At 40.6% G+C, this 24,645-nt stretch overlaps 1 protein-coding gene across 1 annotated transcript; it reads right to left on the bottom strand.

Annotated features, from left to right (window-relative positions):
• Positions 1-4,570: 4,570 nt before the first annotated feature.
• gad2 (glutamate decarboxylase 2) lies at positions 4,571-24,410 on the bottom strand. The gene is made up of 16 exons (XM_004551883.6): positions 23,467-24,410; positions 23,095-23,157; positions 22,803-22,946; positions 21,921-22,154; positions 20,570-20,660; positions 19,453-19,565; positions 18,690-18,805; positions 18,203-18,282; positions 16,972-17,026; positions 16,683-16,799; positions 14,750-14,814; positions 14,552-14,630; positions 14,313-14,462; positions 12,963-13,070; positions 11,550-11,639; positions 4,571-9,057 (listed from the first exon to the last, which is right to left on the bottom strand). Exons 1-16 carry the CDS (start codon positions 23,540-23,542, stop codon positions 8,884-8,886), a joined length of 1,755 nt encoding a protein of 584 aa, XP_004551940.1. The 5' UTR covers positions 23,543-24,410; the 3' UTR covers positions 4,571-8,883.
• Positions 24,411-24,645: the final 235 nt, after the last annotated feature.

Genomic DNA, 24,645 nt, shown 5'->3' on the forward strand with positions numbered 1-24,645 from the left:
CAGTTTTCATTTGTGGTTTGTGTTGCACTTTTTGCTCTTTCACTTCAGCTCGGAGAGTAACTGGACAACTTTGTGCGCATGTTTGTCACTTCTATTTAAACTATGACTGCAACAATATGCGACCAAACGAGTCTCAAGGAGCTTTTTGCCAACTGGTTAGGGAATATACATTTTTCTTAGCAGACCAGCTGTTGCTAGGGAAGACTGTGCATTGGGGATAACTGATAGAGGAATTACTGAAATGCTATAACTGGGTGGTCTGAAGGGTCTGTCTCTGGGACTTTAGCAATAATTTGGTCAGCAATCACTTGGAACCTAAGTGGATGGGCAGGGATGCCCCCCAGAATAGAGGCTCGCCATGAAATACAAATCACTGAAGATGGACAGAAGAATAGTGATTCTAACTGAAATGCTGAGGACTCTTAATCTGATAATTAAGAGGTAACAGATAATATAGAATGAGAGAGATGTGTACATGTAACGCATATCTTCAGCTATAACTGAACCAGGACCACTTCAGTCTTGTGGCATGGGCTATAACCATCTGGGTACTAGAGCTCTCCAACAAATTTTCCAGATCTGATAAGACATAAAGGCAGGATTTCTCCTGTTGGAACAAGAATATCAAAAGTTAATGTCTGGATTTCCAAAAGCTTTTCTGAGGAAAATGTGTGTCTAATAACACCTTTGGCCTCGGGCTCTTTTCTGAATCTAATGTTTTCAAGAAGTAAGTTAGGTAAGGAAGCTCTGTTCTCTCACAAACCCTCTGGTTGTATGTGCTATCCTTGATGCTATGTTTGTCAGTTCTGTTCGGCCATGGTGTCAAAATCCATCCATTCAGAGTCACAGCAGGGGTCGGAGCCTTTCCCAGCTCTCACTAGGCCAGAGGAGAGGACCATCCCGGACAGCCAATCAGTCCCTTTTGTCCAGCACTTCAAATTCACTGTAACGTTTGCTTCACCAACCAATGGCAACCAGACTGACGACTCCAGTTGCTATCTATTACCTTCAGCTTCACCCCTGCTATATGAAACTGCTACTCAGTGAAGTCTGTCCAAGAAATATTTGTAAAAAAAATGTACATTTTGAATCCCCGTGTGTTTGCAATCACTAGACAAGCTGTTATTTTCCAAATGATCACTTTTTTTAGAACTTTAATGAACTTTTGATTGCCTACACAAAACATCAAATTCACTGCACACATGTAAATGACATCTTAAAAACTATTAAAACAATATTTATTTGACTTCTGGCCACAGTAACAAATGAAGTTACTGTGTACGTGCTCAGAAGAGGAACCCGTTTCACTTCGAGAACTTCTGCTACACTTAAATTAGAACTTCAAAAAAACACATAGAAGTCGAACATTTCCATTAGTGCAATCATGAAAACAAACAGCATGTTGTTTTTGTTATATTATATGCTCTTAATGATAATTATTGCACCCCCTGAGGCTATTTTTTTTAAACAGAATTAATCTGGATGCATCTCCTGCATTTGGCTACTATAAGCAAACAAGAGAGAACCACTAAACATTAAGAAATACAGCCCAGATGTGCTAATAATGATTTTGCTGTGGTATAGGAAACACAATAACACGGTCGCCAGCTTAAACTATGAACAGCGTAGCTATACAGGAAGAAGATTCGACACAACTGATTATCTGTTAAAATCAGGTCCACAGAAGGTTCAAGAGTGAGATACTGATCAAGTCTGAAACTACAAAGATGCAAATCTTTGTAGTTTGGGGAATAATCAGGTGTTGGAGACAGATCAGTGGCTGTGCTGAACTGTCTTGACCCGCTGTGTGGAAACAGTTAACTAACTGAATGATTCCAGTTTTTATTTGTAATGTTAAAACCATCCATTTCCTCTGAGTGCTGTCAGCGGAGCCAGCTGATAGTGAGCTCCCCAGATGTTTTGTTTAAATCATGCATCTCTGTCTTATCGGGCCTTTAAATCACTCGAATAAACAAAGTGTGATTCTGTGTCTGGTTGTGAGGTGAAAATTGGTCAGAGAGAGACATCAGTCAATACAATTTATCATTTTTTTAAAAAAAAACTTCTGTGATGCAAAGCATCTGGTAATCCTTCGCATTACTCGGGATGTCTTTTTAAATCTTTTCTTCTTTTCTTTGGACTCAAAAGGAAGCTGTAATCAGAAATGAATGAGCACAAATGTAAAAATAACAACTCGTGGGGACAACACAGGAAAAATAATTTTTATTTGCCAAAAAAAAAAAAAAAGAATTTCCATCCACATTTGCTGGACACGCCTGCTTTGGTGGCAGAAACAAACTCCCTGTGGCTTCCTTGTGATGGAAATCGTGAGGCGGCAGTGCCACCTAGAGGGACGAGAGCAACCTGCCAGTGAAGATGCTCAGAAATACTTTTTTTTTTTTGCTTATTCAAAACTTACCAAGCCAATTTTCATGGACCACAGTAGCGATGTGGAGCACATGTAGTGCAAAATAGAGCAATGGCCTTGGAGAGAGCTCTGCTGTTGTAGATTGAAACTGTGACAGTGCTGCTTTGCATTATCATTAGAGGGTGTTCATATTTGCACTATAGTTTTTGGTGTTTAAATGTATTAGATAAGATCATTTTTATTATGCACATTTGATTATTAAAAGGGATTTTAATCTGCTCTGACTGCTTGTTAATGTATTTATACATGTGGAGATACATGTAATACTCGAGTTCTAAATTCCTCTTTTCCCTCTTGTGTATGTTTTAGAGTTAATTATCGGAATGTATTATAAATTCAATGAGAATGCTGCCTTGTGGATTCATCTGATGTCTGAAAACTGAGTCCATGCACTGCATTTTGACTTTATAACTCAAGAGGCAATAAAAACCATGACTGTAAAGGTCTGAAAGAGATTACATAAATGCCAACAGTCCTCCACTCACACTGCAGATCCATTTTTACTTTGTAGTGCTGTAAAAGTGCCGCTTATTATGTCCCACTTAACCATTCAAGGACTTTCTCCCCAGTTTATGTAACACATTAAATGTTTTCTGTTCATGTAACACTGTGCTTTGGCCAATATGAGTCTGAAATAAACTTTTATCAAGCATAAGGTGGTGAGTGAAAAGGTAGCTCTGAAAACTCTAGGTCTGGATCAGAAATTTCTAATTTTGCAAACGTCATGCTATGTTGGTATTGTTCCTGCAGTATCATGAGAATGGTACACAGAGTTGCAACTGACCAGTTGCATTGTTGTGATGTCATAGCTTTGCGCTGCATGGAAAAACAAAAGATATGCCTTTGTTCATGGTAATCATTTTGATTATTTTCTTTATCAATGTATCTAATGAAATAAATAGATTATCAAGTTAGGTTTGCTGTCAGCCAGATTTACTTTACTCATGTCAGTTTGCTAAGGATAGGTTTTAATAGCGTTAAATTCTTTTTCATTTAAATTCTTTGCTAATGCTAACTGACTGCTAAGTCTAAGGAGCTTGGAAAGAAAAGCGTCTGGACTTTCTCTGAGTTGCTTGGAGATGTTCCACCTCTCATCCGAGAAACTTTTTCAGTTCTAAGGTCAAATTTTGCCTCCTCGACGGGACAAGACTTGGCTGTCCATCTGCATCTAAAGGACAAAGGTCACTCTTTTGAGGACACCAGTGTTCACATTTTGGACAGAGAAGACAGATGGCTTGAAAGAGGAGTGAAAGAAGCCATCTGTGTCCACTGTGAACGACCATCTTTGAACAGAGGCGGTGGCTTTCGACACCAAGTGTCTGTCATCTATAATCCAGTTTTGAGATCCCTTCCCAGATGCCTTAATGCCCACTCACATCCTGGGCCATCTGACCTCAGGAAATCACATGATAGGGTAGGGCTAGGTTTCACAATGAGCTCACCTGAAACCCTGGCTGATTGTGACCTACACCCATTTTCACACCTTGGCTCGTGAGGGACACTCCCACAGGGCTTAAATCTGGGCCTCTCCACCATTTGACCTTAGAACTGAAGAAGCTTCTCAGATGAGAGGTGAACCGTCTTCAAGCAAAGAAGTCCAGATGCTTTTCTTTGCAAGCTCCTTAAACTACGAACCTTCACAGACTGTTCAGAGAAAGTCATTGGTTACTTGTAATGCTGATCCTGGACGATCATCATTATGATGATTTAGGAACAACACTAGCACGGGATCACAATAGTCCAAGGTTGCATCAATGTGTTCATATTCTCATCTTATTACCAAGAAATCGAGACTCATCAGAGCAGACGATGGTTTTTAGCTGACCAGAGGAACCCAGTGTGGTCTTCTGCTGCTATACGGCATTTTCACCCAGAGAAGTTCAGATGATGGCATATTTGCTGAAATCTGGGAAAATCCCAACTGTGTGACATTCAGAGTTGCTGCCACAGAGTGTTGCTAATGAAGTGGCCCTGAGTGTATACTGTAAAATTTTACAGCTTTTTGTCTGAAAGCAGGTTTAGATATTTTAGCCATTTGGCTCCATTCACTATGTTTGAGGACTCATTAGTGCTGCAGGCTACAATGAGTATACTCATAAAACTGTAGGTTTGAGTAAAAATAACAGAGACTCACACTTTTTTGTTTGTTTTGGCAATATTTATTTCTATTTTCCCAAGAGCAACATATAGTTCAGGACAAATGAACGTTTGATAAAGCCAGCACAGCAGTTTGCAGAATGTATGATTCAAAATTGCACCATATTCAGTGAAATGATCTGCACTCTGAATACTGGGAGTTTTAACTGTTCTTATAAACAATATTTCTCATAAGCAAGAAACTAGGGTCTAATTTTTCCTTATATATTTGTTAAAGTCTAAGTTAAATTTATTTCGCATACATCCCACAGAGTCAAGGGCCTTTGTGAAACAAACATCAGAAACGGTGACACTGTGGGCACCATGACACATGCCAACACACCGTCTCAGACACGCGAACAGAACGACAGCGGGCAGCCGAGAAACGTCAGAGGAAAGCGCGAGGATACGTTGTCACTGCTACCAGAGGGCGAAGCGGAAGAGAAAGAGAGAAAAAGGTCGTACAGGCGCAGAGCAGAGAGGAGCTTTCAGAAAGACATGCTGAGGGACTACACATATAGATATAATACGCTACGTTCAGAGCTGCGACAGTCTTCAAGCAGAAAGACAGAGGATAGAGAAAGTCAGATCAAGCGCGGAGAGGAGTACAATGCTAGGCGAGGTTAGCATGCTGGCGGCACAAAGAAACTTTACAGGAAGCTCAAGACACAGAGATCACATGTAAAGGCTAGAGCGACAGCACTAATCTACAAGCTAAGCTATACATCGGACACTAAAGCTAATTACAGGAGCTACACAAACTGTATATATGTATATATAGAGAGAGATAGATAGATATAAATAGATATATAGGAGACTGTATATCAAACAAGCTGGATAGGCAAGGCATCGCATGCATGTCGTGCAAAGGAAGCAAGTCTAGCAGCAGCAGCAAGAGAAACAAAGTGTCTGGCTTTCCGAGACTACCAAAGAGAGATTTTATTGTCGCTGTAATAAATCATGCTGTCTGTGTCACAGTGTGGAAGCCAAATTTGGTTTGGGGCGAAACAGAAAGTAAAAATTTGAAACTTTAGGCAACTCTCCGTTGAGATGTAAAACATTTAAAGGAGAAGCTTTACAATATCTACAAACTGAGAAAAAATTAAATCCTTTCATTTCTGGCAGACCCTCGATTCAGTGCACATTCAGACCAAAGAGCTTAAATTACATATCTTGAGTAGTAGAATTTTTTTTAAACATCAACTTATGGACAACCATCGGACATTGCACGTTATTTGATCATGTGTATACTCTAAAGTGCACAACCTCCCATTTGGAGGAAAACTAGACAATACTGAAAAATTCATACTAAGGCAACACACTTACAAACACACTAAGGTACACAGTTGGCACATACCGTCAAGTATCACTTGTGCACGAAAAACACGGGGCTTCAGAGTCAAAATGGCTTTGCATATTCATTGAAAATCCAAACACCCGAGTCTCTGAGTAAGACTTGGAAGTATTTCAAAGTAAAATCTATCAATTTCTTTAAAGCCAGTCCCTGAAACACATCTTTGAAATAGCTAGAAGTCACAAATCAAGTATCGAACATACATACATACATACACACAAGGAAAAAAGCCTTTTGGACAAACCGGATGAAAATACAGGTAATCTATATTGGAGATAGAGAAAATATGAAGAACTTTACCTCACAAATAGTCTCTGGTTAAATGTCTTATATACACGTATGTATACACAAAGATATGTACTTAGGACATCTTGAAATACTATTTACAGTCTATGATCAAAAGTGATTGTTCACTGACCGACCATGTTGAGCTATAATTGTGCTTTTCTAACTTGTTCTAATGAAAATGCTACAGAACCTCTGCCTGATAAATCAGGGTTCACATTCCAACTAACCCGCCTACGATAAGCGTGCTTTTACTCCAGGTTTCTTTTTTTGTCCTTGTTTTTTGCAAACTACCATGGGTTTGGTCTGGAAACTTGATTATCATTTACTATTGATCCTTTTGATATTATGCAGGATACATATATGCGTATGTATACATATATATAGATAGATATATTGGACCCATACTCAAATATTGCTTGTGAATGCAGAAAGACAAAATCTCAGTTGCAATGCAAAGGGATGCAGCTCCTCCCAACAGTGATTTAGTGCAAGTAATGTCAGGTATACAGTAGCTGCAAATCAGGTTAAGATCCTATATCCCAACAATACCCCATTATTGCCCAATTCTTGGTTTCTTAAGATCCACAACCTTTCAGTAAGTGCTCATTCAAAAGCATGACTACAAAAAGAAAATCTTTTCTTTCATATTTAAAGTTATAATCCTTAAGATTTCTGTCCTGGTTTATTTGGCAGGCTAGCGGCAATTCGGTGCCACAAAGCTTTGGGAGCAGTGCCCAGAGATGGTACTGGAATTAAAGAACCTGATGGGGCGAAAAAAGGGGATATGACTTAAACTGCCACCTGGGCAATGCACCATGTACCCTGTAACATCCAAGTTCCAGTAGGTTCACTGCAACCAGCACTAAAAAGCAATTCATTTGTAACATTTTAAATAAAACAAAATATATAGGCATTTTTTGCCAAACGTTGACATAGACTCTCTGTACAAGGAATATCCACAAAGTTAGATAACAGATCCATTCATAGTGAATCTTTAGTACTGCAAATTCCCTGTATATAAATGGCAGTGGGCATGCAGTGAAGCCAGGGCTATGATGCCCTTTGGGGCACCTTGGTAGCACTTTGCCTAAATGATCAATTGGACATACTTCCCATATACTGTTGTGCAAAAGAAACAAGGCAAGGACTAAATTTCAACATGCTTCTTTGTACGTCTTCCCCTTTTCAAGTCTCAAAGATGTGAGTTAATGATGCAGGCTGGCAGGAAGGTAACCCTACGTATTTGGGGTATACCTCTACTGAGCAATGAATTTAATTTGGGAGCTGTATTGAAACATCAGGGTTGTGATCAAATAGTCAAACAATTACCTAATTTGTCCTCCTTTAAAATGAAAATGTCAAGCGGTCAAGAAGAATTCTAAGAGAATTTGAAGTAATTTACATTAGACTCATTATGTTGTTTGGACTAAACTAATGTTCCCAACACAGCCTACATAAAGCAAACTGTAGACCCTTGGACATGTCTGGTCATGTGCACAGTTGGTGTCCTTTCCAAGAAGAGAAAAAAAAAAGTCTACTCAACTACTACCTTGGTGTGCTACTCAGTCCAAGGAAATGAATACATGTATGTAATGGCCCCTGGAGGCAGCAGATTGGCTTTCAGCAATTAGTCTGTCAAATATGCAATGAAAAAACAAGGTTGTTAGGTGAAATGCTTTGGAAAACAACTGGTACTACTACCACACATAGCAACAGTAACAGGACACAAATACAGTTGATGACTACTGCAGAAAATCTGAAATCTATTCAATGCAGTTCAATACACTGGAAACTTAAGGATTATAGCTCAAGTGCCGATCTTCATTCTAACATATGGAGCAAAGCTAATTATACAGCAAGGATGGAAATGGATCCCATTTCGATGTATTCATGTAGCAAGTCAACAATGTCCAGCGACATGGGTTTTACAAGCCTTTATCGCCTAAATATATTAGAAAGAGAGTAAAAAAGTCTTAATAATCAATAAGCAGAGCAGCATCATGAGCTGCAGGTTGAACTGTCAAAGGCAGAGGTGATGGGTGGTGAACTGGCTTGATTGTAAATGCTTTGAACTGCTCTGTTTTCACGTTTCCATCATGCAGTCTGCTCTGGCTGGGTTATGTCTTTAACATGTGCTGGCACTGCGTAACAACACCAGGTAAGAGAAGGAGTTCTGCCCTGCTTTGAGTGTAATGTGCAGATGTAAAGGCAGTTGATTAAGCTGAGGTAAGGTGAAGTGCTATTTTTGTTTTAAACGAGAAGTTTAAAATGCTTTAAAGTTACAATAGAACACAACCACGTTTGGCACTTAACAACGGACTCGGCAAATGAGAAATGATTGAGAAATAAACTCTTTCTCATCGACTTATTGCACAAGCATTTCATATCACAAAAATTACATATAAAGTTACGTCACTTACACTACTCTGGGATCTACTACGCTACAGGAGAAGCAGACAGAAGCACTTTTACATAGCTTTGGACCAAGTCAGCCCACGGCAAAGCTACAATACGTAATATATGGATATATCTGCAGATCTTTTGTCTCAAATATACTCTTAAATATGAGACTTTGGAGGAAAGATTGAGAGAAAAGAAAATAAGTTTACCAGTACATTCACGACAAACAATTCATCCGTCAAGGGGAAAAGTACAAGAGGATTTGGAGAGATGTGTCTTATAGATCCTGGCCAAGTCGTTCAATCTCCTCAATAAGAAAGTCGATGTCCTCAAAGGTAGCAGCAGGATTTGAGATCACCATGCGAAAGAAGTTGACCTTGTCCCCTTGTGGCTGGTAGCTCACCATAGTTGTCCCGTACTCCATCATTCTGGCTTTTATGACGGGAGCCACCTGACAACATGCAACAAATACAGCATGAATTGCTGTTCCTTCAGGAAGAGAGAATAAAATATGTGAAAGATACACAGAAGGTCAGGGCAGAGACAAAATGGGCCATTGGGCGCAAATGAAAAAGTCTCCCAACCGTACCTCACAAACATGGTGAGCTATACAGCTAGATGCTTTGCAAAGTTAAGCATGTTAACAAAGAATAGGTAAGCAGGTAAGCATCCTGTGAATTCACAGCGTTACGTGTCTTACCTCCTGCGTGCTCTAAGCAAGAAACACCCAGACCAGCACACAGTATTTTCAATAAATAGAGCGGGCCTGAAGTGGACTGTCCTCTATTTAGTGTTAAATGTGAGAAAGGATATCCTCAGACTATATCCTGACTTTGTGTTTGTTTTGAGTTTGTTTATGGTCATTTTGTGTCCTTCTTCTATCTACGTCAACTCATACTCTTTTTGTGCAGATTACTACAGCAGTTTATTAATTTTCTAACGAGGCTGAAGGGGAAATAAAACTAAATGCAAAACACAGGAGACAAACAACCACAAAACAAAAACAGGAAATATATTCAAATAAGGACAAACAGAACTCGAGTGAACTTAACAGAAGAGATGGAACGAGATGAGGAGATGAAGGGAAATACCAACGAGGCAAATAAAGCTGCAATAATGCATACAGTAAACAGAACTCAAATATAATGACACCTAAAGGCTAAAAGTGCTCAAGAGCAAAACAAAACCTAAACAAAACTAAAAAAAAAGAAACACAAAACTATTAAAGAACAAGAATTCAGCAAACCCTGCACGACTGTAGGATCTTGACATTTTCTCATAAATTTTGTGTCAGCATTTAATAAAATCACTGTTTACTTGCATTTTTAAATTTCTCAAATAAAAATGTAGGAAAATAATATTTTATTCTCAGTACTTTAAATGATTTGATTGCAGAACTACTTTTTTTCACATATCACATATCCCATTTTATTAGCATTTAGTTCGTGTTTTTACATTTTACATGGTTGTTAACAGTCGTCTAACTCAAATTGCAGGAACAGTTTGGGAGAGTATTGCCTGACTACTTCTCTTTCTGTGTAATCGGATCTAAATGGGTGCTTGTTTGTTTATACAAGTCAAAGTTCTTCCCAGGTTCATCAGACCTACAGACCATGTAGGTCATTTACCCCCCATCGATCTGACAGCTAAATGTAACAGCAGCTGGGTGCACAGCCCCATGACTGCTGCTCCTGCCATGCTGAGAGGTTATCTCTAAGAGTGAAGCCAGGGGTGATGCTCATTTATTTTGTACTCAGCAGAGTCACGATGCTGGTGTAGATTCTTTGCAGTGATGAGCGGCGACAGATTCAATTTCATGTCTGAAACTCTCAGTGCTCGTTTTGACCGACGCTCGGCCTGTTAGACGGCTCACTGAGAGAAAACTCCTCTGCGTCTGTGTCTCTGGAATATCATTTTTAGGGCTTGGTTGGTTAGAGGATTTGTATAAAAAGGTTTCGTCGTGACCAACTTCAGGATATGCAGATGAGATCCAGCAAGTTCAAGTGACAGTTTGAGTGCAGCTTTAGCTTAAGGGCTTAAGTTAACCGTGGCTCATATGACCCAGAATAATCGTGCAAGAATTTTAATAAGTCTGTGGGTATTACCAAAACAGGCTTTAACACTCAGCTAACTTCTCGAGGAAGTTGGCTTCAGTTTCAGATTACTGCCTGCTAGATTAGTTAGTTGTTTCCATACAGCTCTCATCACATAATCAGTCATTTCTTTCCTAATGTCTTGCAGGTGTCTCACTGCAGTTGGCGTGCTTGCTGCAAAATAATTTACTGTGTGCTGATTTCCCTCAAATCAATCTTTTAACAGTTCCTCCCATTCTCCTCATCCATTAGAGGATGTCATTAAGACACGTGGAAACTGATGAGGGCTCCTTCAGTTCTCAGCTCTTCCTCAAAGTGCTAATCTGGCAGCATTACATCACCCCTCAGGCTCAGAGTCAGAGTGTGGAAAGCTGTCCAGTCAGTCTGTCTACTCGGTGAAGCATGACCATGGTGTTTTTTCAAGTAATTTTTCAAAGAAAACAAAGGGAAACATCTGCATTTGCAGAGCAATGATAAAGCTGGTAACGATTTCTAGTCAACAGGAAGAGAGAGAAGAGAGAGAAGTGGTCTTTGTATAGCAGACATGAACGCCATCTGTTTGTCCTGATTGTCAATTATGAGGCCCCTGCTGCTGTGGTATCCTCTGAATGGCCAGCACATTAGCCAGCTGAAAAGCCTCACTTCTTTTTAACCCGTACTCTGTGTCCTGTTTAAGACCGCTGCCATTTTTTTCTCCTCATGTGCAGGGCAAAGTATTATTTTAATCCTGAGTATAAGCTGCCCCTAATTAGAAAGATGTGTGATAGTCGGGCTGGATATGAATGACGGGGCTCGTGAAAGTTGTGTTGGGGAGATACTACAGTGAGACTCCTTATCTGAGAGTACCCACCTTGTGCAGGTGTTTCTTTCTCTCCTCTTTGTCCTCCATGTAGCGGATGCCAGGCGGCAGGTACCAGAAGCAGACGTTGGTGTGCTGAGGCTGAGGGGACACACAGACAACAAGATATCAGAGGAATAAACTGAGGAAAAACAAACAGCGACTGAGTGCAGTTGTATAAAAAAAAATAATTTAAAAAAATGCTGATTTATCTTGGCGTTCACGAGAGTAATGATTACTCATAAGCCCATTAAATTTTAGAGCAGGTCTTGGTGTGCATATCTTTAAAACTTCAAAATGACCCTGGTGCAGAATATGTTCTACTTTTTTATGTAATGGCGAATTATGAATTTAATTATATATGACAAAGTAAAAAAAATATAGTAGGCAGGGCCAGACAGCAGAGGTGATATAATTTAGCACTAACCAATTCTGAAAATTAAGGATTCAACATGGATGAGGCGGCTATGTCCATCTTTTATATACAGTCTGTGTGCGTATTACATATACCTACACCTTTATACACGCAGTTTAAACATGGTATACAGCCGTTTTGTAGAATTCAAAGCTATTCATGCCTAAAATCCTGCAGAAATCTTATGACATTAAAATGCTTGTATCCTAAGCCAAACTGATTTTGAATGAAAATGCTGATTTGCATCCCAGAGCAACAATCCAATATGAGTTCACAGCATCGGACAGGTAGCGTGCCTTCTGTCACTAGATGTCTGAAAGCTCCTCACAGTGCTATTTTCTGGCACCCGAATCCCTGCAAGAACTCCCCGCCTGCCTGTCTGCATAAGAGCGGAAGGGCATTCATTACCAACAGCTGACTAACCATGCACACCAGCCTCATTTATACAGCTGGGCTGGTTTGGCTGTAGTATATTCAACATCAGATTGATGTAATGGCTCAATGGAAGGCACAGACAAGTGAGCACCTGGGCCATTGCCCAGAGGACTTGGCTTTTTCTCATCCCCCTCTGGGTTATGATGCTCATAGCCTTTTTGGGGCTCAGCAGGAAAACAATAAGGCTTGAAACATTAAAGAGCTTTCATAATAAATTACCCCATGTGTCCAAGCACCCCTTTCATAAGAGAGTTTTCTTCATACCCACATATGTTTGTGTTGTACTTCAGTTTAGTGCAGGATATTTCAGACACCACGCTATTCATATGCATATGAGCAATTATGGGCCGTTATGCTATTCATTAAACATAATAGCAGCACATTACACTGGCATCTGGAGGTAAAAATGGCATTCATCCAACTCAAAGCCAGAACACTCTGCATGGAAATCAAGTCAGCAATAATGACACTGAGGAAAAAGGAGCGACATGGGCTAATGTCAGCTACTTTTCCATGATTGTGTGACTGCAGATGAATTATCCTTTAGAGAGAGTGAAAGATGAATGTGAACATACTTTGCCATCAAAGACCATCTCGTATCCTTCCCTGTCTTTAATCTTGTTGTAGAGGTACTCGGACAGCTCCAGACACTTGTCAATCTGAGCCTCGAACCCAATGGTGCCCTGTCAAAGAAAAGATGTTTATCTGTAATTGCTCAAACTCCACAGCAGTATATAAATTTATTATATAGTATAGAGAACATTTGGCTTTGGGCTTCATCAGGGTCAATCTAAAACGTGTTACATATGCAGCCAAATGCATTTTAGCCAATGAGTGACCAACAAGGATAGGTTGAATATTTGACCATGTGATTTAAATCTGGTCATCTGGTCCCTGGAAATGGGGCCTGTGTGGCATCTTATTTGGTCCATAAAACTTAAAAGTGGTGCTTTCCCCCCACCTGATGTCACATATCCACGACACAAGACACTTTCAAACAATAAATAAATACTGAATTAATATATATTAGTATATAGATTAAAGTATAAAAGCAATTTTAAAATGACAACAAACAAATAAAAGACATTTAGAAGTTGCTGTAGGATCTCAGAGTTTGTCCTCTTCTCCGAAATTAAACTCAGTTTCCGTCATTTAATTTATCTGACGTCCATAATTCAAAATTTCAGGTTTTTATTTTTAGTTTTGACTTAATAACTCACAAAGTTTTTCTCTGAGTTTTGACACATTTTCTTAGAAGGGTGAATGACTGAAATTTTGAGAAGCTTTCATATATAATCTATGCATAAGAAATTTTTTTTAAAAATGCATTAATATAATATAGCAGAGCCAAAACGAAGATGAAAAGTGAAACAAGTGGAAGCAGCTTAATTAACTGAAAAGAGAGAAAGCATTTGCAACAGTCTGACAACAGCTGGATTAGCTTAATGACAGCCAGCATCAGCTGATGGTTCATCTGATACTCTTCTAACCATTAGTCTGACAAATCTTGCACAAGATGCACTTTTTAAGACAGTTTAACATCCTTAAATCTGCAAGCTGCTTTGCAACACATCTGGATCCACAGCTCTTCCTTTTCTAGCTGTGTCTGACTTAACAGTATGGCTGTTGTTATTTATTTCTGCTCTGTAGCAGCATGCCATCACTTTATCAATCAAAGGTGAGGTCTTGCTGCTGCTCTCCCTGCCTCTAGCTTTCCATGTAACGATGCAGAAGGCCAAGGAGGTCCCAGAACAGACCCATGCTGCCAAATATATACATTTTTGCAGACGGTACACCAATCTTCATTGATTATAGTGTTCTAGCATATTATTATTATTTATACCCTATTAATAGCTGCTTACAATCATCAAACTTTATATTTATATTTATATTTATATTTATATTTATATTTATATTTATATTACCTTAGCTCTCCACATGAGCCACAGCTTGAAGATGTCCACATGACGTCCACACTGCAGCGCCTTGTCTCCGGTGTCGTAAGAAAGATCGTAGTGTTTGTCCTGCTGGAATAGGTAGCAGGCGTGCATCTGGTTGCAGTTCTGCATAAGACCCTGTGAAGTGAGAGCCAGAGCATTTACAGAATCACCTCAATAAACAAAAGCAGGAACACGCAGCATGGGGCTGAGAATTTGAGGCCTACCTCCTCTCTGACCAGCAGGGCAGAACACTGCAGAGGGACGGACATCATTTTGTGTGGATTCCATGTGACTGAATTGGCCCTGCAGTTTAAAAAAAAACAAAACAAAAAGAACCAACCATCATTCAACGTTATATCAAATGCTCATTAGCTTGTAATATTTGCCCATTTGGGGCCAAACCGCATAAAACAGTTACTTGCCTCTCAACTCCGTCCAGCTTCCACCTGTGTCTCCTGGACATGAGCAGACTTCCTCCCCATGCTCCCTGAAACACGAGGAGATGAAAGACATTAGCATCCACATTTAATAAACCATCCATGTATAAAACTGATAGTGAAATCCTGACGCGTCTTAAGAAAAATGAACTGTCTCAGTCTTTCCACAATACAAAGAAGTACTGCTGTAGTAAATAAAAAAACCTCAGCACTGCTCCTTGTGGTTAAACTTTCAAAAATTAAGTCTGAGCACAAAATGACAGACATCATACTGGCAGCTCATTACCCGAACTTTGTGCCATAAGTTTAAAAAAAGAATTGCTGTTTTAATTAATACAAAATGTTTTTTTTTTACTGTAAAAAAAATTTCTATCCGATTTCCTGTCATTTAATGGTTTGTGTACTACTGACTTCATCCACTCACACAGTAAATACTCCAACATGTATGCCAAGCTCCTCTGCATTTTTCCTATTTTGCAAAGCCATCTACAATGCCTGATTAGACACCTGGGTGGGCCAATTTTGGCCCCCTGGCCACATGTTTAACACTCCAGCACTAAAGCCTTTGATTTCTGTAGAAGTTCTGCCAACTAGCCAAACCTCATTTAATATTTAAGCTTTAAAAACACAACAGGGACTATTTTTGTGACACACACACACACACACACACACACACACACACACACACACACACACACACACACACACACACACACACACACACAGTAGTAGTATTAGTACACTTTAATATCACTGTTTTGTCTATGAATATATACACTGCATCTGTTCAAGTGCTTCCTAATGAATATATCTAATCAGCCAATCACATGGCAACATCTGAGTGATGTGGTCATGGACACTGACATGGTCAAGACGACCTGCTGAAGCTCAAACTGAGCATCAAAATGGGGAAGAAAGGTGATTTAACTGATGTGGGATGGTTGTTGGAGTCAGACTCAGTAATTCAGAAACTGCTGTTTTATCAGGATTTTCTTACACAACCATTTCTAAGGTTTAAAGAGAATGGCCGGAAAAAGCAAAAATATCCGGTGTCAGAGGTCTTAACGGAATGGCCACACTGCAGATACGAAGGCAAGAGTAACTCTAATAATTATTCGTTATAACCAAAGTATGAAGCAGAGCATCTCTGAATGCACAACTTTGACTTTTTGTCACCAGATCTCAATCTAATAGGGACCTCTGGGATGGAGTGAAATGGGAAATTAGCAGCATGGATGTCGAGACAACAAATCTGCAGCAACTGTGCAATGGTGTGATGTCAAAAGGGACCAACACCCCTGAGGAGCGTGTCCAGCACCTCGCTAAATCTATGTTTGGAAGAATTAAGGCAGACCTGAGGGCAAAAAGGGGACCAAAGGTGTACCACATAAAGTGCATTAATAAGTGAGTATATGTCTTTCTGGGAGCTGTAGCTAGAAAATTTAGCAGATAAACCAATGAAAATGATTAACAATCACAATGTGTGTGTGTGTGTGTGTGTGTGTGTGTGTGTGTGCTTTTTTTTACCCATCTCAGCTAGTTGAGGGATGACAGACAAGGCCATTTATTGCTCTTAATAGAGGTGTCCCCCTGTCAGGACTAAATCACTTTCATTAAGAGATAGAGTTCCTTCAGTGAGACGGCCCATGATGGTAAAGTCAGGGGAGGAGATGATTTACAGCCTCTGTTCCAGTTTTTCTAATCTCCAGTGTTAGATAGGAAATGGCGCGCTCTCTATCTGGGTCAACCGCAAGCAGTTAGAGGCGAGACAGACATAATAGATTTGTCAAACTCAGAGGTGAGCTCTTTGCTTCTGTGTATGCCTCCATTAAAATCCCTCTTGTGCACAAACACTCCAAAAATCCCACATGTGAAAGGTCAATATGACACTTTAAATGAATCAGGAAGCTTTACTCACATCCACGTGCATCCAGATGTTGTACTTTTTGCAAATGTCAGAAATGGCAATGAGGGGGTCAAAAGCTCCGTACACTGTTGTCCCAGCAGTCGCACTTACGAAGAAAGGTACAAAACCCTGCACAAGAGCAACCAAAATACTGCATATGAGGCCGTTATGTTGTTACAATATGTTCCCAAATTTCCCTCATCATCTCTGCAGTTTCAGTCGAGCGCACCCCATAAAATCAAAACTGTATGAAGTCATATCTGTCTATTTATAGCAGGGTAATAAATGTACATCATCTTACCTTCTGTTTTGCCTCCAGTATTCGCCTCTCAAGGTCAGCTGGGATCAATTTACCGCTGCAAAGGGAAAACAAGCTTTAGTTGGCTTTAAAGTTGTTTGTCATACTGTCAGTGGGCAAAGAAGGCCTCTACCTTAAAAACAAAAGGCAACACAGGAACAGAAATACAGAAAATATAAGTGCAAGTATTGCATTTGAAATTCTACTTAAAGGGACAGGACAGCGTCGGCACCAGAGCACATGGAGTGGATGGGCAACTAACTTTGACAGGGAGGCATAAGACTTGACTTACTCTGGTATTTAACCTAATAATTAACACTGGCGTGATTGTTACTACAACATTTGAGGTATTAAACTTTTTTATTGCCAAATTTTATTGCTTAATTTTACTTTTAGTTCTAAATGCCAGTAGAATTCAGCTTAGGGGGCACAGTGACCTTTATGGATGGACTTGGACCCCCAGAGCCCATAATGCTCACACTGCGACTATACAAGCCAAAGTCCACCCGCTCATCCATTTTCTTCCAGGCACGCTGTAAACATTAATGTCACCTCTCTTGACTTTAATGTTTAATGTTAGCTACTGCTTCCGTTGGTTGGGGAATGTGAGCAATGGAAACAGTTTTGTAGGTTATTCGGTTGACCTATTCACGATTACTTGAAAGAGACAATGCTGATACTCTGTTTGATGCTCTTAATGCCTCGAGGAGAGTTCCATCAGATTCAAGAGGTAGACATCTCTCCAAAACTGAGCACAAAACAGATAAGATGGATAAAGTGAAACACAGATGAGAGGGAGAAAACAATATAAATGTAATTTTGGGAGGAACTGTCCCTTTAAGTACAACTATAAGCAGTAATATATAAAGGATTTCATATCATATTATAAGGTTACAAATAGTCATGAGTCATTGTTAAGTATTGTAGTTACACATCATTGAGTGTTTTCCAGTCTAGGGTTTGGATTTCTTTTAAAGGGTCACAAGATGAAATATAAATTTGAATCCTAAGCTGAACAGGAGAGACACATCTTTACTGTTACTTGTGAACATTATCAGGTCTTTAGGCCTTATTGGTTTGGGTAAAACAAGTTTGTGAAGATTAGAAGGCTGTAGTGTTTCTCCACAATAATACAATAATAACTGTTTCTATATCGAGTGTTTTTAACATCAAAAACAATGAATATGCCTCATGGTTTAACTGAAGTATGATGCACGACTGAAGCCAGTTTTACCTTTGATCTGCTTTGATGCAGATCACGCTTTCGGTCCCAATGCCGAGAGCTGCTGCACCTTTTTTGATTGAAAAATGGCTCTAAGAGTTGAAGACAAGGGGGGAAAAAAAGATAATGAGTGACCGGATCCGTAAATATGTACGTCTTATGACAGATTTGTTTGTAATTTCATTGCTTTTTTCCTCACAGCATCTTTCAGCTGTCCTTTAAAGATGCACACCAGTCACCTCGTGTCCTTCTGCATGCGACGTGCATAATGTCAGCTTTTTATCAGCAGCGGTGGAGTTAAAGTGACACGTAGTCACACATCAAGCACAGCCACAGTTACCATGAGATCTTTTTTGTGTTATTCTAGCAGCTGAAAGATACATTTTTTGACATTTGACTTAAAGAAATGTCCAAATAGTGTTCAGTGTTCACCGTTTGAGCCAAGCAGACATACACTGACGATGCCGTGAGGAATCGGATTTTAAACACGGATGCCTACATGTTCGGATGTGAAGGCCACCAGTCTGGGAACGGATGACATTCCCTTCTCTTTCACCTCAGGGAACATCTTGAAGCGGGCCAGCAGCATGGCGTACATGTTAGAAATAGCACCACCTGGAGGACAGACAGGATTGAGTTAGGGACGTGTCTCCAGGGAGTGATGCAGGGTTTCTAAACGATTGCTCCCTTATTCTCAAGGAGCTGCCACAGTAGATAGCTCTGCATGTTTACTGACACAACCCCAAAGGAATCGGTCTTCTCCTTGGATTGAACCACAAATCTTTTGCTTGTTAGGTAAATGTGTAAGCCAATAAACTACTGATAAAAAAAAAAAGTAGGCTGCTACATTGTTTCAAGATGTCCATGTTCATGTAAAACAAACTTTTGTTCATCAAGAGCATATCAAGAAATGACAAAGCATCCAAAATTGCATCTCGCTGTCCACAATGTCACAGCCAATCACAGGCTTTGTCAGTAAATTCTCCGATGATTGCCTCTCATTATGAAGTGCATGGGAGAAATTAAAGATTGGGGTGGGTGAGGGGGAGGGGGCTTAAACTGAAAATTATTTTATGCTAATTGGCTTTGAAACACGTTCCATTTATATCATCAAAATGCAAATTGACACGTTACAACACACACACGCGCACACACACACACACACACACACACACACACACACACACACATACAGCCAGTTCCATCTCCAGTCAAACAGAGGGGTGTCAGAGCACTCTGCGTCACCTGCCATGCAGACATACCAGGAGAAAAAATGCCATCTCCTCGCCCATCCGGCCAGCCAATGATCTCCCTCATCTTCTTCAGAGTGACGTACTCCAGCAGCACAAAGACAGGAGCTACCTCATAGGTGAACCTGCACGTTACACAAGACGCATCACATGGCGCTCGTTACATGAACACGGTGCCATCGTGACTCATCAACAAATAAAAAGCTGCCATTAAACTGACATTATTTTTTAAAAATCTGAAGTTTGGACGTTTCAGGAAAGGAGGGTTGTCGTTGGCCTGTGCAGAGGTTCATTTAAAAAATGCTCAGATTCTGAGGTTGTCTGGAGGTTTCTGGCTTCACTTTTGAAGAAGTGCAGAATTACTGTCAATCGTGTGCACACATTTTAACAGCTCTGATGCATTCTCAAGTGTTTTCCATTTATATAGAAACACTTAAATGCACATGAAAATATTTTTTCAAGCCAAACACCCAAAATTTTACTGACAAAATGCACTCCTTTAATATTTTGAACTCCCACATTTTCATCATCCTGCTCCTATTTAAAACTTGCATCTCTGTTGTGTGCTCCCTAATATTTCTATATATATATATTTCTAAATATATTTTTGCATTAAGATATTGGCTGTATTCATTTGAACCTCCCTCCACTGTAAACAGCAGGTTTACTTTTCATTTCCTCACAGTTGCCAAAAGAGTTTATCTCCCCCAAAACACACATGTGAAATTAGCTCCAGATTAGTCTGAATTTAATTTCAGAGCTAATTTTCTCCTCTTGAATCCCCAGGAGGATCAGAGGTGAAGGGGGGGCGGAGGGGGGGGGGGGGGGGGGGGGGATAAAAGGCTGAGGGGGAAGAGGGGGGAGCCTTGTGGGTGCAAGGAGGGGGCTGAGGGGTGGGGGCCTGCCTTTCATTTCACCCCTTTTCATTTGCCATGACTGAGTGTGTGTGTGTGTGTGTGTGTGTGTGTGTGGTGGTGGTGGTGGTGGTGGTTGGGGGGGGGGGGGGGGAGGCGCGCTATCAGGCCATGCAGACGCAGAGCAGACTGCTCGCGGATGGTCCGGAAATGGAATCCATTGTCATTATCGTTATCACCGCTTAAAATCGCGATGAAGCAGGCCACATACTTACATATTGGTGTTGGCGGTGGATGTTAGCCAATCGGCTGCAAGTCCGACCATGTCTAATCCCGTGGAGAGCTGATTGAAGTACCTGGGGTGGGCTGAAGGGAAAGGAGCAGAGGATGGAGAAGGCAAAGAGGAGGAGTGTGAGATGGCTGCAATTTTAAGGTTTTCCTTAGCGAGCAGAAGCTGTCATCTTCTGAGCGCTTTAATTGCGGGTTAGAATTGTAGCTGCAGAGTCAACTTAAAAAAAAAACACCTGAATGAAAACACCAAATGATGAGAACATTTGGTGTAATGTAAAAGGTAAACACACAAACCATGTTACAGCACTGACACGTGATTAGATCTCAGTGTGCGTCATAAACACGGGCGTTAAAATAAAGAGTAATTTATGGGGGTGATCAAGCAAAAAAAAAAAGAAAGAAAGAAAGAAAGAAGACAAAGGAATTAAGGAAGGAAGATATAACTGTACTTATAAACCTGGTGCAAGTCCTTCTCAACACCATATAATTCCTAAATAATAATAATAAACATTTTTCTCGTAGCAGAGGAAAATTGCTGATAAATGGTTACAATAAATGATTGAAATCCTCACATCTTTGCTCATATCTGCATTACAGTGTGATTTTTAATTGTTTTTAAGGTTGTTAAATATTCATCACCACCATAAACTATTTTTTCAGTTTTTCTCTTTCTTTTTTTTGGAGGCTGAAATCTGTCCTGTGGCGTTGCTGTAAATCCCCCCTGCGTGTGTCACTCAGGGGAGAATAATGGATTTGGCCTATGAAGCCTGGTTATTAGCCTATTATCTCCTACTTGGTGAACCAGATTTACTGCGTCACTGCATTTATCGGTCTGGTGGTCAGGAGGAGGAAAAGGAGGACAACTGTGTTGATGCTTTATAGGCATCATTTATCATTTTATTTATTTATTTATTAAACCCGGAACACGTTAAAGACGTTTTCTTTGTTTGCCTCTCTCTTTCCGGGTCGGTTTTTTAAGCTTACCGCTTTCGTGTTTCCAGTTTAGTTTTGCAGTAACTCGAGTTTTAAATAATTTTTAGGGTGTAACATAATTTTCACAGTGGCTCTCTGTAATTTATACAGCTTTTCTTTTTATTTTATTGTAAACGTGTTTTTAATTTGCCATTTATATGCGTGAATATTGGAATTTTGGCAGATTTCACACAAAGATGAGCGAAAGGCCGGGATTCAGGCCTGCGCGTGATGATACAGCCTGGGGGGAAATTTTTTCCAACACTCCGAAGCATCTATTTTTTTTTAAAATAAACATATATGTATATTAAAAAGTGAATTTATTGATTTGCATGCATGCAATAAAATCATACCCAGGCCTACCTGTTTTGATGGCGTATTTCAATGTAGCGCGACAGCTGATCAAGATGTCGTCCAGAGTCGCAGGTTCGTCCTGCAGCTCCCAGTTGTTCATCTGAAGCAGCTCGTTCGGATAATGAAAATCAATAACTTTCGTTTCCCGGTCGAAAGACTCCACTATGTAGGCCAGTAAAATATCCACAACTTCCTGCAGGAAGGTCATCGTTTTGGTATCACCGTCCGTGGCCGGTAACAGGTCTGCGAGAGGGGGGGGTGGATTACAGTGGAGACATTTTGTGATTTTTATTTGAGGACGGAGGAATGTGTGCAAAAAAATGCTCCCACGCAATATTAAGATTCATATTTACACGAGTCAAAGTTTTATTTATTTTTTTGTCTTTGAATTTTTCCTCCATACAAACAAATAAATATGTCATATTGTTTCCACGTCCGAACACTGATTCTGCTTTATACGAAAATCTCGTGTTTTGCGCTCAACACATCAAAACACACGATTCTGGTGAAGGTGACCTCTCGGAAATAGCCCCTCTCTGAGGAGAACAGACCGACATAACTCCTCTTTCAGAATGTGGTGAAAAAATGAAAATGATGGACAAAACTATTCATCCAATACACAATGTGTTATTTTATAAATTGAGATTAAAGCGGATAACTTCAGCCAAACATTTCTCAGGAGTTTGTGCGATCAGATGCAAATATTTGAGAAGCATTTTGAGATTATTTCCTTTTATAGTTAAGATGATTATATACAAATATTGTATATAAACAATGTCTATTTTCTAGCCTACTTCGCACAGTGAAAACTGCTCAATGTAAAGCCAAGTCTGGACTCGGGGAAGAAAATAAATCTTAAAATTAATCCAGCTTCACAGTGCACTTTCGTACCTGTTGAATAGAGGTCGGAGAAGCCCACAGCAGCTTTGGTGCAGTTGCAGGATTTGTTGCAGCCGCAGGTTCCTGCAGCCGTCTCTGGCGGCTGCTTGGCGCCCGGCTCGGCGGCTTTCTCCACCTCCCCGACATTTAGCAGCGCTTTGGAAACCCACAAAAAATAGCATCGAAATATATATTTTTTTATTACTCTAGGGCCAGACAGTTATGATGGAAATAGCTGGCACGTTTGCCTAAAAATAGCTTCCCCTCCGTCTCCACCCCCACCCCCGCTCCTTCCCCAACATACCACATAATTTCGATCCAATTCCTCCGGATAATTTCTGGGCCGCTGCTTGGCACCAAGCCCTGGCTGAAAGAGAGAAGTGGGATAAATCAGATAAGGGATGTGCTGGCTTCAGCTTCAGTCCAAGTTTAGGGAAACACAAAAGGCGCCATGCAACTTGGAATAAAACAGCTCTTTAGATACACGAAAAATGTCTCATGTGGAGAAAAAGAAGAAAGAAAGAAGCAAAAAGAAAAAAAAAAGAAAGCAGGATTGTTGCCTATTATAAGGCCTGTCTGGTGGTTCGGTGAATGCAGGGCACTGGCTTGAGACAACGCTCAGGAATTACTGCGCCCGGTCCATCAGGATGTGGTTTGAAGACAAAAAGCCACTCACGCGTACTCGGGCTCTGACTCCCGGTATTGGCCCCGGCATTATCTCCGCCAAGAGACCAGAACCCGTGTGATGCCATTGTTGCCGGTAGTTAGGAGCTGCAGGAGGCGCGGAGACCGACAGAGCCCATCCACACGCGACGACCGGGAGCTGTTCAGAGCCGATGTGGTGCTGAATCTGACCAGACCTTTCAGACTGCTTGAAATCCAGCCGTGCATCCGACAGACGCTTTAATTCGCTGGAAAGACACTACAAATAAACCGACCCTCGTAAGTGCGTGTGTGAGCGTGGGGTGGGTAAAAAAAAAAAAAAGAAATCACAAAAGGCGTCCTCGCTTCCTCCTTTGCAGGCGTCCACAGGTGCACGAAGCATGAAGCGCCGTGTCCAGAAAGAAATCCGCAAACACTTGACCGGCGCAGAGCAGCCACGCTCTTTACTTAATAGGGGGAAAAATGCAATACAGCGCAAGATAGTTTGCGCAAGTTCCGGATGTAGTGAAATGTCTTTTGATGCAAAGCTGCTACATTATATAAAAAATGACTCAGAGAAAAACAATAAGCAAAAAGAAAATGGTGATGAAAATGGTGGAGGGGGAAAAAGCAGCTATGAGGCTACAGCTGCTGGTAAATATGCGGCGCACAAGCCATGCCTAATTGCAGCCAACCTAAATTTCACGTCACTAACGCAATCCCGTGGTGATTCACTTCAGGTCATGACGAGCCGCGCTGCGTCGTGCGTCGTGACTCCATACATCCCCGACATTTTTGGCCCCCTGCGCACAGAACTTACCCTCCATACAGACACTGAACGCCAACTAATTCATCTGCCCAGCAATCGCAGACCTATTTTTTCAGACCTTTAATTGCCCGCCTCCGGTGGAGGAGACAGCGGGGCGGAGAGGGGACTCGGTTCAAATGCACAGAGTGTTCGTGGGTCCCTCCTCTCTCCGCTCACTCCAGGGGCGCGTTACTCCTAAAATATTTATTACCGAGAGAGGGGCTTGCTTTACTTTCTTTACTCACAAAGTGGGTTTTTTTTGTCTGATTTTGAGACACCTCCCTCCACCCACCCCATCCAAAATAAAGTTAAGCCGTTAAATCTGTAGTTTAACTGCGTCAAAATATCCGGATACAAGGAGGAAAACAAATGGGAATAGTTAAAGACAACATTAACTCTGTTTTT

This window comes from Maylandia zebra, linkage group LG9 (genome assembly GCF_041146795.1).
Source record: "Maylandia zebra isolate NMK-2024a linkage group LG9, Mzebra_GT3a, whole genome shotgun sequence".
NCBI classification, from domain to species: domain Eukaryota; kingdom Metazoa; phylum Chordata; class Actinopteri; order Cichliformes; family Cichlidae; genus Maylandia; species Maylandia zebra.

Coding starts and splice junctions, on each gene's coding strand:
- gad2 (XM_004551883.6), bottom strand. CDS start 23,542: ATGGCATCACACGGGTTCTGGTCTCTTGGCGGAGATAATGCCGGGGCC. Junction 18,283..18,689: donor TGGCCTTCACATCCGAACAT/GTAGGCATCCGT, acceptor TTCAACTCTTAG/AGCCATTTTTCAATCAAAAA. Junction 16,800..16,971: donor TACTGGAGGCAAAACAGAAG/GTAAGATGATGT, acceptor GCTCTTGTGCAG/GGTTTTGTACCTTTCTTCGT.